The sequence below is a fragment of the Oryctolagus cuniculus genome, chromosome 17 (genome assembly GCF_051225735.1).
Source record: "Oryctolagus cuniculus isolate XC-2025 breed Fujian yellow rabbit chromosome 17, ASM5122573v1, whole genome shotgun sequence".
Taxonomy (NCBI): Eukaryota; Metazoa; Chordata; class Mammalia; order Lagomorpha; family Leporidae; genus Oryctolagus; species Oryctolagus cuniculus.
In genome coordinates, this window is record NC_142883.1 from 31,180,912 (window position 1) to 31,197,726 (window position 16,815).

The 16,815-nt window shown below is 40.9% G+C and overlaps 1 protein-coding gene across 1 annotated transcript in view; it reads left to right on the forward strand.

Moving 5' to 3' along the window:
• Positions 1-6,792: 6,792 nt before the first annotated feature.
• PCTP (phosphatidylcholine transfer protein) overlaps positions 6,793-16,815 on the forward strand; it is a 225,151-nt gene continuing 215,128 nt past the window's right edge. The window contains exon 1 of the mRNA XM_089316995.1: positions 6,793-7,052. Within this exon, the coding sequence (XP_089173121.1) occupies positions 6,996-7,052 (57 nt within the window). The 5' untranslated portion in view covers positions 6,793-6,995. The remainder of the gene's footprint in view (positions 7,053-16,815) is intronic.

Sequence of the window (16,815 nt, forward strand, 5' to 3'; positions counted from 1 at the left end):
GGGCCTTCCTCCACTGCACTCCCGGGCCACAGCAGAGAGCTGGCCTGGAAGAGGGGCAACCGGGACAGAATCCGGCGCCCCGACCGGGACTAGAACCCAGTGTGCCGGCGCCGCAAGGCGGAGGATTAGCCTAGTGAGCCGCGACGCCGGCTGGTTTAACTTTTCTTAATTACAAAAGAAAAACAAATGTATGATCTACAATTTAAAGTAATTTTTTTTTTTTTGCAACTTGAGACATCTGTAAGGACAAATTTCTGGAACAATGAAAACACATGGCTTGAAATGTCATTTATCTTTGCTTTCTCCATTCCATGAAGATAGACTCCAAGAAGAACTGGGATTTAGATTAGACATCTACAGCTGGTTCATAGATTTCATGTGTACCCAATATTTTTATTGTTCTTTTATTATTCACAAGAAACAAAGAAAATATGACTAAAGAGATTTCATTGATGCAAAGATGGCCATGCTAACTTTCAATATGCTTTCTCAATTCCAAATAATTTGGAAAATGAAGCATGATTATCAACAGGAAAAAAGAAGAAAAAAAGGGAAGGGGTAAGTGCAATGTGCCAGCCTCCCTTGGCCAAATGGCCTGGGGTTGGGTTCTGAATTCCTGTATTGTAATTTGTCTGAGTTTTAAATATATATTAATTTACTTTTTCAATTTGACAGAATAAATTATTTGACTTAAATGGATCTTTATTTTTAACTTCAAAGACAAGTTTCTCCAAAAACAAAAGAAAGTGATTTTTGGGAACACAACACCTTGGTGATAATAATTCTTTTAAATTGTAATTAAAATTATTATCAAAGACAAACCGTCATCTTGTAAAAATTCAAATGGAACCGCAGGGTCCTGTTCTCTAGTATTTAATGATACTCTCCAGAAGCAGATACTTTTCACTCTTAGCTGACTCTTTTAGATTTTGCATCTGCATGTCTATATATGCCAAATAAGTATTTTTCCCAATTGTAGATATTTTATTGCTGACTTTCTGTATACAACTTGCCCAACTCCCTGAGCTTTAGGTGTGATAATATCTGCATGGTTATAATATTAGCATCAAATTTTGGTTTATCCAAAAATTATGATCTGAGTAAGTAGGGGTGGCAGAAGTGCATATGTATGTGTAAGCCAGGGGATGTTAGTATACATAGATCTAAGTCCTTTTCTTCCATCATTAGTTGATGCAATAAAATATAAGATAAAAAATAAAGATTAAATGTCATAAAAAAAAGAAATGAGACTGCTTGGACTCACTCCAATCCTTGGTTAATGCATTTTTTTTCAATTAAAAATTATTTTTCAGTCAAGGAAATACAGTTGTCTATTTCTCTTTGGAGCAACCTTTTGTTTTTCCCAGCATTAATGGTTGCCTTAATTTTTGATTTGCCATTCTTCTACATTTATCCCCAATTCATTGCAGCATTTTTCTGGAATTGCATATCTCCTCTCAGTAGGTCAAACATTTTAGATCATCCACCAGTTCTATTTTTTCCCCTTTAGAGTCACCCTTGTTGGAAGTTCCTATTATGTCTGCCAATCTTGTCAAGTGTTTCACAGGTCTTTGGCTTGATGATTGGTTTAAGGTCCTCGGATCTCTTTTCCATGATTGTGGAATGTTTCCTCTTCACCTCTGTGGGATGCTGTATCCTGGTTCATTTTTCTTGGACTGTCTCACTTTGTAGGGAAATTTTCTAGTCATTTATTGAAAAAAGATGCTAGACAATTAAATTTTTCATAGTATTTCACAAATGAAAAAATTGTATTTTGCCATCTTACCTGATTAATTGTGTATGCACCTGTATGTGTATGTATAGAATGCTGTATGGAAACTCATTGTTTTTCTGAATCATGAAGCTGTTGCTTTTCTGAATGCTAGTTTCAAGGGTTTATGTACAGAAGCCTAATATTAATATAATTCACAATATTTTATATATACTGTTTCCTTGGATTTGAATTTCACAGTGAAGCATATTAGTGTGAGTCTCTGGAAATTCTATGTGCAATGCTCAGGGAGATAGTTGAATCTGGAGCTTCCTATGCACCATTTTTTTCTTATTTCTCAGGTAAACTTCTTTCCTCTAAGATGACTTGAATTAGTATGAGTGGAGGTCAGGCTTGTTGACTTCATTTTAGGGAGACTGAGTATGGACCTGGCTGACATGTTGGAGTGTTCCCCTAAGTCCTGAGCCTCCAAGATGAACCCTCAATCTTGTGATTGGGTGTCAGAAGGTTGGCTGCCAATGTTGGGGGAATCAAGTAAATGAAGAGAGCTGACAACTGGTTAAATTCCTCCAGACAATAAATTTCCTGGTTTTTGCTAGAATTAAAGAGGAATAGTTAAGTAGTTTTCCAAATGATGCAGGGATGTAGGGAGGGTACTGCTTCTTATGTAATCCTGCGATCCTATCATTTATCTTGACCTTCCAAGAAATCTGGTATCGATATTCTGAGCCTCTTTGGGGTTCTGCCACCTACATCTTGTTGCCTTTCTCTTCTGTAACCTAGATACTATTAAGCCAATTATTATTTAATCTTACTTATTTTCAGGTTATGACATTTTTCTGAGATCTATCATGGACTTCTATCATCTCTAACACTCTTTGTTCTTGTGTATTTGTATCATTTTAATTCATACCAATTTAATTCTTTTATATCCTTCCTTCTTGGAAGGTTTCTAGGAGGGAGGAGAGATAGATAAATAAGTATTTTTCTCCACCATATTCATCCTTTTCAGGAATCAGGACTTGAGCCTTCCATGCTGACTTCTTGACTTTTACCTTTGATTTCAATGATTTATTTTGGTAGGCTAATTTCTGATGTTACTCTCACAATGTGAAATAAAACACCAATTGATAGAAATATTTAACTAGCTGCTGAACTTACTTTTCTGATTAGAATAACCTCTAATTTCTACTTATCTTACAGATCATACTAAAATAGGAAAAATCATGAGAAATAGATAATACATTGGAAGATACAATCAAGAAATAAAAAGATATGAAGTAGAGCTCATGCATAGGAAAGCACTTGTTCTCAATAAATATGCAATGTTGTCTTGAGTTCAAAAAAACTAATTATAGAAGTTAGGATGGACACCCCTACTTGATAGTTTTTCATATAAAAATAAGAGTTTAAAAGCTACATATGGCGTATTTTGTCAGAATTACTAAGAAAGTAAATATGCTAAAAATGGCATGCTATAATTATGTAATTTGAGTTCTAAAAGGTCAGACCACATGTAGAATTTTGTGTTCAATTTTGAATTCTCTCTCTTTAGAGGAAGATTTTAAGTGTGTCCTAACAAGAGTGTTCAGGACGATGAGACTTTCTGGAAGCACGTGCCACGAGGAATGGTTAATTTTTATAACAGACAGTCTGAAAAAGGAGGATCTACTGCTTCTAAGATACTTGGTGGGCTGTCAAGTAGAAGAGAGAATAGACTGACCTGGTATTATCCTAAGGGCCAGAACTAGGATGAGTCCGTTGGTCAGTCTTCAAGAGGAGAGTTCCTTGTCAGTGCAAAGAGCTAAACGAGTGTATCTTGGTTCTGACGCACTCAGTTCTATTTTAAGAGTTTACTTAGGTGCTCTAGCTCGCAGCATCAGGCATCTCATCATCATTACCAACTTTATAAAAGCTACTAGAAGGTCCTTATTTCTAGCATCTGCAAAGTAGTCTTTCTACTTCAACAGATGTTTATGGAGTTCTCAGTTCTTGAGAGTTGGAAGGTAGAGATGAAGAAGACAAATAAAACCCTTTATTTTAAGGAAAAAATTAAATAATAACATGGTAGCCCCTGTCACTATCTCTTTACTCTACTTTATGACTCTATACATCTCACTCTCTGTCCTCTGATCTAATATCCTTTGGTTTGTTTCTTGGTTTTCCTACAAGGAGCCCAGAAGCTCAGTGAGAATAGAGATTTTGTTTTCTTTACTATTGAGTCCACAACATCTAGAAAAGTGCTTGTAATACTTAAGAAATATTTATCAAATAAAGGAATGTTGACTGGGAGTGGTACCATGTAGAAGGCAAGGGTACAATGACATCTCACAACATGGAATTCTTAGGATATGGTCCTTGGAACCACCTGCATCAACATCATCCCAGGTGATTGTTTAATGTCCAGATTTTTTATCCCCTCTCTAGAGCCACTAATACTTCTGGGAGATCTGGGAATTAAAAAAAAAATAGCAACTTTTCTAGAAAGTTTGTACATAGCCTACAGTTGACTAACTGCTGGTTTAGGGTACAGAAAAAGTTGAAGTGGTTATTTAGTGATATCATGAACAGTGTGTGTGTGTGTGTGTGTGTGAGAGAGAGAGAGAGAGAGAGAGAGTCAGAGAGAGAGAGTCAGAGACAGAGAGAAAGTATGTGTGTGTCTTAGAGCTGAAGGCTTAGCATTTCCAGGAGAGGGAACTGAACAAGTTCAAGATAGGAAAGGACTAGTTCAGGAAATGTTTTCTGCAGGAGTGACATGATTGAATCTATCATTAAAAAATCACTGTGGTCATAGTGAGGTAGTTTTATTGTCCAGATGCTCCTTCTATGTCAACAAGTCTCATGCTTAAAGAGGACACCGGTGCTTTGGAACCAAATGATCCCCACACACCCTCGCTACCTCTGTGACTGAGTAAAAGTACATAATTCTCTCAGCCCTACTTTTCTCACATGCAAAGAGGGGTCACTAACACTTTTCTTATCGGATTTCTAAAGGATTGACTGGTTTAATTCATGTAAGATGCCCAACATATAACTGACCTGGGAATAGGATAGGGTCTGACGGTCTCACATCCTCAAGGTGCTTTTGCCCCTTGGAAGAAGACCAAGCCAGCACATCGAAACTGGCATTACCAGCTCCATTGTTGGCAAGTCGTGATGTTGGCCACAGGTTTGAGAAGTCCTGTACCAGGAGAGGGAAGACTGTGGGTAAGAAAGGATTCCTAGACGCAGTGCTAGGAAAAGGAGAAGAAAATGGCGTGACTCATTCTTGAAGAAAATGACATGACTAATTTATACATAGACATGCTTTGTCATCGGGGACTGAGGCTAGCGGCCAATTATTCAATAAGATTTTTCTCAAAGACCAGCACAAATCACTTCAGTCCCAGCAGCAAAGTTTTCCAAGTATTTCATTATATTCCCCTCTTCGCTGGATCTTGATTGCACTGAATAAAAACATCAAGAACATTCTGTGCCTGCCTTTCCTTTCCCTTATCTGTTTTTCTCTTCTCCACTCTGCTTTCCCTCTTCCCTTTCCTCCTAACTTACATCTTAAATAATTATCTTCTTTTTTTAAAAAAATCATTATTTTATTTGAAAGGCAGAGTTACAGAGAAAGAGAGAGAGAGAGAGAGAGAGGTCTTCCATCCTCTGGTTGACTCCCTGGATGGCTGCAACGGCTGGAGCTGTGCCAATCCAAAGCCAGGAGCCATGAGCTTCTTCCAGGTCTCCCACATGGGTGCAGGAGCCCAAGGACTTGGGGCATAGCAGAGAGCTGGATCAGAAGTGGAGCACCTGGGACTCGAACCAGCATTCATATGAGATGCTGGCATTACAGGCAGTGGCTTTACCCGCTATGCCACAGTGCCAGCACCACAATTATCTTCTAACAGTTGGGCCTGTTTTATATTTCCTGGTTACTGGAAATGAGTGACGGTTTGAGCAGACCTACACTTCCAAGTCAGCATAGTGCTCTCCCCTCCTGCACATGTGCTGTATCCAGTCATCTCTCATTGAGTTTCATGTTGTCTGAGTGTAATTCCTTTTCCTTTAATGTACATTGTAGCCTTCTTTCAGCCTGTTTGAGTTAATGAGAGATATGCAGGTTAATATGGCTTGGAGAGATATTACTTTATTCAATTAAACATAAATAAGCAATTGCCACATATGTACACTTTCACTCTTACATAATGTTGAATGCCTAGAATGTTCCTGTCAATATCAATACTAAATACATGTTGGCAAATAGAACAATAAGAATTCCTGTACTCATAGAAAGCACACAGATGCACACACAAGTACAGGAATGGTAATAAATGGTGATAGCTTCCATAGAAACAGAGATAGGACACATTAGCAGAGAATAACATGTCAAGAGGAAAAAAAGCTAATTAAGCATGATTCTGGAGTCATCTCTGAAAATCCAGCATTGCAGAATGAGATGGCTCCATCCCATATGATAATTCAGGGGTTGGGTTATATTGATCTTACTCGTCTCCTTGGATGTTAGTCTCTGTATTGTTAAAATGGACTCACTGGCACCAAGACCACATGCTGTCAGATGGAAGGAGAAAGATGGCGTCTTCTTTCTTGATGAGGTGAGCCAGAGTTGCTTGTGTTACTTCCCTACAAGACAAGCTGTATAGTAGAATCTGTGAACTAAGTGGATGTATGCCACCTGGTGAGGTGTTGCCAATTCTGTTACTAAAGTAAGAGATACTGGATGCCAGGAGGCAATGCATACTTCTGTCCAAAATGGTATATGAATCCAAGGGACTATATACACAGGGCTTCTTAATGTCATGGCCATCATTGCTTTGAACCAAGTAACGCTTTGTTGTGGGAGGCTGTGATTTGCATTATAGGATTGTGTAGTAACTACTAGTGTTTAGCAGCATTTCCATTCTCTATCCTGTGGATGCCAGAAACTTTCTCCCAGTTGTAACCATTAATCATGTCTCCAGTACTTGACAGATGTCCTGTGGTGGTTGGGCACAGTGGCGGAGGGATCACAGCCTGTTGAAAACTGCTGGCTTACTGCACAGAGGGCGTATAAAGATGAGAGTGCAGCCTCTGGGATGTGAAGAGTGCCTACATGTGAGGATTGGTGAAGAGAGGGGCAAAGTAAGCAGAGGAGAGAGGCAAGGAATGGTAAATAGGCTATAATGGAAACCAGGGCTGCAGAGGCCCCAGCACTCATATACGGCAGAGTTCCAATGAGGTAGGAATCATTGCACTGAATGCTGCTGTGATATCAATTGCCATGAGGGCAGAAATGTGGATATTAGATTTGGCAACATGGAGATCACCGGTGACCCAGGTAAGAACAATTCCTGTACAGTGGTGGGAGTGAAACCCAGATTGTAGTGAGCAAACAGCAAGTGGAAAGTGACTTCGTGGATCCAACAGCTTTAGACAGCCCTTTAACAAATGAAGCCCTACAGGAAAAAGGAGTGGCAGCTGCAAGGTTTATGATCTTTCAGGGGGTTATTTTTTGCTTTTGTTTCTCATGGGCGTAAGACTGCTTTCTTCTCATTGTAACCTCTTATAGGAGAAGGGGCAAGGGAGCTTACTAGGCCTCTTTTATGGGGGCACTAATCTTACTCATGAGGGTTCCATCTTCATGTTTAATCCCTTTCCAAAGGCCCCAATTTCTCTTAGTTTTGGCAGGTCTTTATTTCACCTTCACTTTAAATGACAGCTTTGCTGGGTACAGTAAAGTTGACGATTTTTTGTTTTAGGATTTGGACTATTATCTCTCCATTCTCTCCTAGCCTGAAAGGTTTCTGATGAGAAATCTGCTGTCAGTCTAATTGGAGTCCATTCAAAGTAACCTGGCTGGGCCAGCTCTATGGCTTAGTGGGTTAAGCTCCTGCCACCTGTGGTGCTGGCATCCCATATGGGTATTGGTTCAAGACCTGGCTGCTCCACTTTCAGTCCAGCTGCCTGCTAGTATACCCAGGAAGGCACCAGAGGATGGCCCAAGTGCTCAGGCCCCTGCACCCATGGGGGAGACCCAGCAGAGACTCTAGGCTCCTGGCTTCAGCCTGACCCAGAGCTGACCATTGTGGCCATTTGGGGAGTGAACCAGCAGATGGAAGGTTTTTCTCTCTCTCCCTGTCTCTGTCTGAAATTCTGCCTTTCAAATAGAAAAATAGTAAGCTGGCATTTCTCTTTTGCATATTCTGGGATCTTTTCTTTACATTTTATTTGTGAAACTTTGATGGACTTCATTTCCTTATGGCATCATTTTGGAGATGAAGATTTCACTGTAGGAATTTTTGAGGAACACAAATATGTAAAACACTTGGAACTACATATAACAAATCATGGTAGATTAGATGTTAATATTACTCTATAAGTCACAGATTTAGTATCAGCTGTTCTGTTAGACCCTGATATGAATTGAATGCTCATGTCCTCCCCATTGGATATGCTTAAATCTTAACCCTGAATGGGATGGCATTAGATAAAAATTTCATATTTCTTCCTGATAAGTTGAGAATCCTCATTCAAACAAGTGCTGTGGTTACTTATGTATTTTGGATAGTAATCCATTATCTTTCATTGTAAACATTTTTTTCTGGTCTGTCACAAGTTAACTTTACAGAGATTTTTGTCATTTTTAACATGTTTCTTTTTTTATTATAATCAAAGATATAAAAATTGTTCTTTATGCTTTTGATTGTTTTTTGTCTTCCTCTCCTAATGTCACAAAGATATTTTTCCTCAATTTGGAATTTTTCCTAGATGTTTTAAAATGTTGCTTTTTTAAGGTTTTTAATTGATTTTTAATCCATATAGAATTCCCTTTATTCACTTCCATAAATTTTTTTTTGACAGGCAAAGTGGACAGTGAGAGAGAGAGAGAGAGAGAGAGAGACAGAGAGAAAGGTCTTTCTTTACCATTGGTTCATCCTCCAATGGCCGCTGCAGCCGGTATACCGTGGCCAGCGTACCACGCTGATCCGAAGCCAAGAGCCAGGTGCTTCTCCTGGTCTCCCATGTGGGTGCAGGACCCGAGGATTTGGGCCAACCTTCACTACACTCCCCGGGCCATAGCAGAGAGCTGGCCTGGAAGTGGGGCAACCGGGACAGAATCCGGCGCCCCGACCAGGACTAGAACCCAGTGTGCCAGCGCCATAGGTGGAGGATTAGCCTATTGAGCCGTGGCACCGGCCTTATTTCCATAAATTTTATTTTATCAACTTTTTTTTTTTATTTGAAGGAGAGAGAGAGAGAGAGAGAAAGAGAGAGCAAGCGTTATCTTTCCCATGCCCTGGTTCATTGCCCAAGTACTTGCCACAGCCAGAAACAGGCCAGACTGAAGCCAACCTGAGATCTGGAACTCCAACTGGTCTACCACATGGGTATCAGGAATTTGATGCTTGAGTCATCACCTGCTGCTTCCCAGTGTGTACCTTAGCAGGAACCTAGAATCAGGGGTGAAGCTGGGACTTGAACCCAAGCACACCAATCGGTATTTGTTGTGGGTAATGCACTGGCATCTTAACTGTTATGGCAAATACCTGCTCCCATCTATATGAATTTTAAAATTACCCTATCAACTCCATGGTAAAATCTTCAATGTTTATGAAGCATATAATTTTTTTATCTACTATCTTTAACCTTTCTGTATCTTTTTATCTAGCTAAATCTTTTATAAGCATTGCATGTTGTGATTAAAAATTAGTGCAATCTCAAAGAGGGTTTTTGGCCTGCCATTGAAGCTGCTGGTTGGGATGCCCACACCTGACACTGGAGTTCCTAGATTGAAGTCCCAGCTCTGCTCTCGTCATTCCACGTTCTTCCTAATGCATGCCCTGGGAAGCAACAGCTGATGGCTCAAGTGCCCGTGTCCCTGCCTCTCACATGGGAGCATGGATTGGGTTCCTGGCTCTTGGCTTCAGCTTGGCCCAGCCCTACCTGTTGTGAGCATTTGGGGGAGTGAACCAGTGGATGGGAACTCTTCGTGTCTGTCTGTCTGTATTTCAAATAAATTAATAAAATTTTAAAGAGAGTACAATCTGGTATTTTGTCTTTTTAGAGGAGACCTGAATCTACACTTATTTAGATATATATTAGATATATATTTTTCATGTTAATGTGATATTAATACAAAGAGAACAGGTTCAATGTGGTTCATATATACAATTCTAAGGATGTAATGGAAGGGAGGATGGGGAAGTATCATATTTAGATATATTTGTATTTTAAAAATCATTTTACTTTGTGTTTTCTGTTTCTTTGCCTTCTCCCTCCCTCTGTTTTTCTCTTTCCTCTTCCAGCCTCTATTTAATCAATCCCATTCTCCGCATTTCCTTTTTACTTCTCTATAGATATCTGCATTCCACTTCTGTTCCTTTAGTAGTTGTCTTTACACTTTGAACATGCATACATTAAAAAGTCTAAAGTGAATCAATTTACTCGATTTCTTCCTAAACAAAGATTTTTAGCTTCACTTCAATTTCTGTATCCATATTTTATTCCTTAGTTCAACCTTTTGGTTAAACATCTCTGCCAAAATTGATCAGTATTATTTTTATAATCAGTATTTCAGATTTATCAACATGTTTGCCATATCTTTTCTGTTCTTCTTCTTTTTTTTAATCTCTCTCTTTCTGTCTGGATTTAAGATTATTTCAGCTGAACTATAGTCTACAGAAGTAGTTGGAGTGAGGTTAGTGAATAAGAGACTCAGTTTTTATGACCCTGAAGACATATTACTTTGCTATTTTTTTTCTCAAGATTTATTTATTTGAAAGTCTGAGTTACACAGAGAGGAGAGGCAGAGAGAGAGAGGAGAAAGAGAGACAGAGGTTTCCATCTGCTGGTTCACTCCCCAATTGGGCGCAATGGCCAGAGCTGCTCGATCTGAAGCCAGGAGCCAGGAGCTTCTTCTGGGCTTCCCATGTGGGTGCAGGGGCCCAAGGACTTGGGTCATCTTCTACTGCTTTCCCAGGCCACAGCAGAGAGCTGGATCAGAAGTGGAACAGCCAGAACTCGAACTGGCGCCCATATGGGATGCCGGCACTGCAGGCAGCGGCTTTACCTGCTACGCCACAGCACCGGCCCTGACTTTCTCTTATTCATTCATGAAAATTGAGTTGACTATAGAAATCTATATAGTAAATATTTTTCCTTAATTCTTTTAAGACATTATCCCTTTGTTTTCTGACATTAATTGTTACTAATGGGGAGGTTTTTCTATATGATGGTAGTTACTTTGTGAATACTGTTTTACTCTCTAGGGGATTATTATTATTTTTTTTTTTTGACAGGCAGAGTGGACAGTGAGAGAGAGAGAGACAGAGAGAAAGGTCTTCCTTTTGCCGTTGGTTTACCCTCCAATGGCTGCCACGGCTGGCGCGCTGCAGCCGGCGCACCGCGCTGATCCAATGGCAGGAGCCAGGTGCTTCTCCTGGTCTCCCATGGGGTGCAGGACCCAAGGACTTGGGCCATCCTCCGCTGCACTCCCTGGCCACAGCAGAGAGCTGGCCTGGAAGAGGGGCAACCGGGACAGAATCCGGCACCCCGACCGGGACTAGAACCTGGTGTGCCGGCGCCGCAAGGTGGAGGATTAGCCTAGTGAGCCACGGCGCAGGCCTCTCTAGGGGATTTTGAAGTTTTCATATTTTGTTACTTCGGGATAGTGTGTCCAGGAAAATTTGTTGTGGTTTTTCTTTACAGTCCTGGAAATATTCCTTTAATCTGAGAATGTATGCCTTTCTTAGATTCTGGAAAAAATTATCATACATGGTAGAGTTCAATATTACTTTTCCTCGCACTCTTTGTGTTCCCCTGGGATTCCAGTCAGCTCCATGTAGAATTTTCACACTTCACCCTCCAATTTCTCAGTTTCTCTCTCATATTTTCCATTCTCCTGCCTCAAGTGTTGTGTCCAGCTGCCCATTTTCTAACCCACCTGTCATTTTGTCAGCAATGAGTAGTCTCCTTTGGATCCGACCACTGAGTATGCATGTATTTGTTTCACTGGCTTTGCGGTTCATTTTCAAGATTTCTACTTGGTTATTAAAACTATTTTAATTGTTTAAAATATTTTTATTTTTTTTTATCTCTAAAAGTTAGACTATTTTCCGTATGGTTTTATTTTTCTCTCTCAACTTCCTTCCATGTATTGTACCTACTGGCTTTGTTTCATTTGGCTTATTGTGTAGTTTAAAATTTGTTTTCTGGAAGTGAGAATCTAGCCCAGAGTTTAAGGTACCTGTGTCCCATATTGGAGTGGCTGGGTTTGACACCTGGCTCTGGCTTTTGACTCTAGCTTGCTGCCAGGGCAGATCCTGTGATGCACTGGTGAAAACCCAGATAATTGGGTTCTTACTAACCATGCAGGAGACCTGGGTTGAGCTCCTGGGTCCCCTGGCTTTGGTCTCAGCCCAGCCCTGGTTGTTGTAGGCACTTGCGGGAGTGAACCAATGGAAACTGTTGAATTGTCTCTGCCTCTCAAATAAATAAATTACTTAAAACTGGAATTTTTTCTGTAGTAGACTCATGAAGAGATATCAGCTTTCATACAGAGTGATCTGATTTGATTTCTCTAGATCAATGGATTTTTTTTTTTACCAATTCTTGATCATATTTTGTGATAATTTCTCAGCTGGGAGTGTCCTACCATATAGATTGCGTCGGTTTAGAGACTGTAATTTCTCATGGGTCTCAACTTCTAGCTATGGCACCTGACTTTTGGTTAGCTTTTTTTCCCCTTGGTATCCAGGCCAAGGAAGGAGTATTTCAAGTTCAATTTCATGGTCTGATGACACTGGGTGTCAAGTCCAGCACCTTGCCTTGCAGTGATCTGAGGTATTGTCTCCTTTCCCCAAGTCATTTGCCAATTTCTGTTCCTTGTGGTAATTCTTTTAGTTTGTACGCCATTCTCTACCCTGGTTTTGAGTTCCCTCTGTGTTTTTGGGACCCAGAAGTGTTCCTTTTATTATTTATAAGTTTAGTTATATATTCCTTTTTCTCTTTTATTTTTTGCAGTGTTTCTATGTGTTTGATGTGGGAGGGCAGCCTTTCCACATCAGCTTAGATTGCCAGATTACCTGAAATCACTTTTATCTTGTTATTTGCAGTTTAAAGATCAGTAAACTACAGCAAAGAAAGGGTAAGCCTATTATCCAACATTTCCCACCAGTCCAATGTACAGGCAGAAATAAAATCTGGTTCTGTTACATTCCATAGCCTTCCCTGTTTCACTGTACTGCAGCTGCATTTGGTGGAAGAGGTAGATGGATGGACTGTGTCAGGGCTTAGGGGTGAGAAGGAGCAAGTTATGTGTGGGAACCAGCTATCAGGGGACAGTGGTAGAAAAAGAAGAGCAATTTGTAATATGAATCCAGGAGGGAGACATTTGTGAATGATTGAGATCAGTACACACAAGGCTTGCAACAAATCTCCTGTGGGTTTTTGAGCCTAAGAGCTGACAACACGAATGAGCTTCATGGTCCATAGTGCTTGTTAGGAAAAATACGTGGAAGTACATGCACACTGTGGGTATTGCAAAAGGTAGATTGTGAGAAGTTACACTTGACCCTAAATAGCAGAGGTAAGGACAGTCTTTTGTTCCATAGATCTCTGGTATTTACTGGAAATGATTTGAACATAAACTAGAAGATTTAAAAACACTGTGTGTGTGTGTGTGTGTGTGTTGGGACAGGGGGATAGTCATGGCACAGTGGCTTTAACCACTGCTTCAGATGCTTGTACCCCATATCAGACCAGAGTGCCTGAGATAGAGTCCTGATGATCGAGCTTCCTGCTAAAGCACATTCTTGCAGTCAGCAAGTGATGGCTCAAGTACTTAAGTTCCAGAATCCTGGCTTCGTTCTCGCCCTGGCTGTTGTGGGCATTTAGGGAGTGAACCTGTGGAAGATCTCTTTGTCTCCCTTTCCCACTTCCTTTTCAAATAATGAACATTGAAAAAAAATAACCGTAGGATTAGATATGCATCATTCTGCAAGTGTATTACTAAAGATAAACAAACTTGATTACAGTGGTGTCTATACTAACAAGTCCAGTAGGAAGTCGTTAACTTCTGAATGGTGAGCGCTGGCTCATGACTAGGTCAAGGGTGCTCAGCCCTGTCATGCAGGCTTATGCCTGTTTTGTAGAGGAGAACATCAAGATTTGAAGAGGTTAATTCACTTTAGATCATACAGATAGAAGCTATGAGCACAGGTCTACTGGGTCCAGCTGTTTACCGATATATACTAGGCCTTACCATAGTGTAGAAATTTTCTTGGGCATCTTTTGCAAGCTAATGATAAACACAACGGGGAAGAAGAATTTAATTAGACATAGTACATGTCCTGGAAGAACTTACAGTATACTTGGAAATACTAATTCCTGTAATGCATGGTGGAAAACAGTAAGAAAACAATGTGTTTCCGGATGGACAACTCATGTTTTGGAAGACTCTCTGGAGGTTGTGAGCATTGAAATGGACCTCAGAAAAGGAGTAGGGTGTGGCCCTGTTGAGCAAAGAGGATAACAGAGAGGAGGGGCCAGCATTCCAGGTGGTGGACAGAGCAGGAGCAAAATGTAGAGGCAGCAAAGGCAAGTTGATGTTTTGGAAAAGTAAGTACCAGTTCAGATAGTGTATTTGTGGGAGCACTAAGAGATAATGCTGAAAAATACTTAAATAGCATGAGTAATAGTTACAGTGATTAGTTTCTGGGTGCTTAAAATGTGCCAACCAACTGTTGTTGAGAATTTCAATTCATATGTCACTGAAAATTCTACCTAACCCATGGGACTGATATTGTCCTTACCCTCCCTTTTACAGACTAAGGTTAATAGAATTCACTTGTCTCAGGTCAAATGGGAAGCAGTGGTGAAGCTGGGATTCAAGTCCAAGTTTGTCTAGTGCTAAATCCCATGTTATTATTCGTGGAACCACATGGGCACCCAGTACACACTGCCATGGATGCCAAATGGGCTCCCCTTCAGAGCCATGGTATTGATCCACTGGTGATATTTTCTTTCTTTCTTTTGTTTTAAGATTTATTTATTTATTGGAAAGACAGAGTTGAGAGAGAGAGAGAGAGCAGTTTTGGGAGTAGGAGGATGTGGGTTGGGAACTTCAGTCTCAAGAGGTGCCATTGACTTCATCCATCCACCATCCATTCGCTGGTTCACTCCACAAATGACCACAATGGGCATAGTTGGTCTGTTCTGAAGAGAGAAGCCAAGAACTTCCTCCAGGTCTTCCCGGTGCAGGGGCCCAAGCACTTGGGCCATCTTCTACTACTTTCCCAGGCCATAGCAGAGAGCTGGATTGAAAGTGGAGCAGCTAGGACTCGAATCAGTGCCCGTATGGGATGCCAGCAGTGCAGGCAGTGGCTTTACCTGCTACACCACAATACCGGCCCTGCTGGTGATACTTTCATTCTTCTCTGATTTATCCCAGTCTGACACTGGTTATTTCCTTGCACACTTTCAGAGGACTATGGGGAATCAGTTCATTCTAGTTTCATCCTAATGGAGAGAGAAAAAAAGAAATGGAAAGTGAATCTCATTACTCTTTGCTGAAAAGTTGACTGCGAAGGTTGAGCCTTTGTGGGCTGCTGTGACAATGAACTCATCTGTCACTGAGCTTACATTGGGAAGGGGATCCAGGTGACCAGTCCTTGAGGATACAAGGGTGGGGGACATCTGACCAGCTTGCTGTTCAAGGCTTGCAAAATCATTTGGTCTGGCCCTGCTAAGGCATCCACAGGCAGGACTCAAAATTCAATCCATTTATAGCAGGCTAATTTTTAAGTTGATAATTTTGCATCTCCTGGCCGGCGCCGCGGCTCACTAGGCTAATCCTCCGCCTAGCGGCGCCGGCACACCAGGTTCTAGTCCCGGTCGGGGCGCCGGATTCTGTCCTGGTTGTCCCTCTTCCAGGCCAGCTCTCTGCTGTGGCCAGGGAGTGCAGTGGAGGATGGTCCAGGTGCTTGGGCCCTGCACCCCATGGGAGACCAGGAAAAGCACCTGGCTCCTGGCTCCTGCCATCGGATCAGCGCGGTGCGCCGGCCGCAGCGCGCCGGCCGCGGCGGCCATTGGAGGGTGAACCAACGGCAAAGGAAGACCTTTCTCTCTGTCTCTCTCTCTCACTGTCCACTCTGCCTGTCAAAAAATAAAAATAAAAATAAAAAATAAAAAAAAAATTTTGCATCACCTGCAAATGATATGATAAATATCCAAATGGCCATTGGCAGAAAAAGGGTTCCTCACCCCTATTAGATAATATATCACTTGAGGCACCTTGTAAGAAGGATTATTGAACTAACTGATAGAATAAATAAAGGGGAGAGTGATCCAACATGGGAAGCGAGATACTCAGCAGACTCATAGAATGGCAGATGTCCTAAACAGCACTCTGGCCTCAGAATCAGCCCTAAAGGCATGCAGATCTGGCTGAAAAGCCCATGAGAGTATTTCAGGCATGGAAAGCCAAGACACTCTGGCAAAAAAAAAAAAAAAAAAAAAAAAAAAAAAAAAAAAAAAAAAACAACAACAACAACCAAAACCTAAACTCTGTGAGTGAGATCCCAGTGGAAAGAACAGGTCTTCAAAGAAGGAGGTACCTTTCTCTGAAGGGAGGAGAGAACCTCCACTTTGACTATGACCTTGTCTAAACAAGATAAGAGTAGGAGAACTCAAGGGGCTTCCATAGCCTTGGAAACTCATGACTGGTGCACAGGGAGATTACTGATGCCATAAACAAGAGTGTCAATTTGTAAAGTCAACAACAGGAGTCACTGTGCACTTACTCCTCATGTAGGATCTCTGTCCTTAATGTGCTGTACATTGAGGCTTAGTGCTATAACGAGTACTCAAACAGTATATTTCACTTTGTGTTTCTATGGGGGTGCAAACTGTTGAAATCTTTACTTAATGCATACTAAACTGATCTTCTGTTAAAAAAGAAGAGAAGAAATCAGCAATTCCCAACTTGACTCTCACTGGGATTAAACATGACAATAGGTCTGATCTGATTTCATCATCATTTAAAAAATCATCTATTATTTTTCACTTCATGTTTCTGTGTGGGAGCAAACTGTTGAAATCTT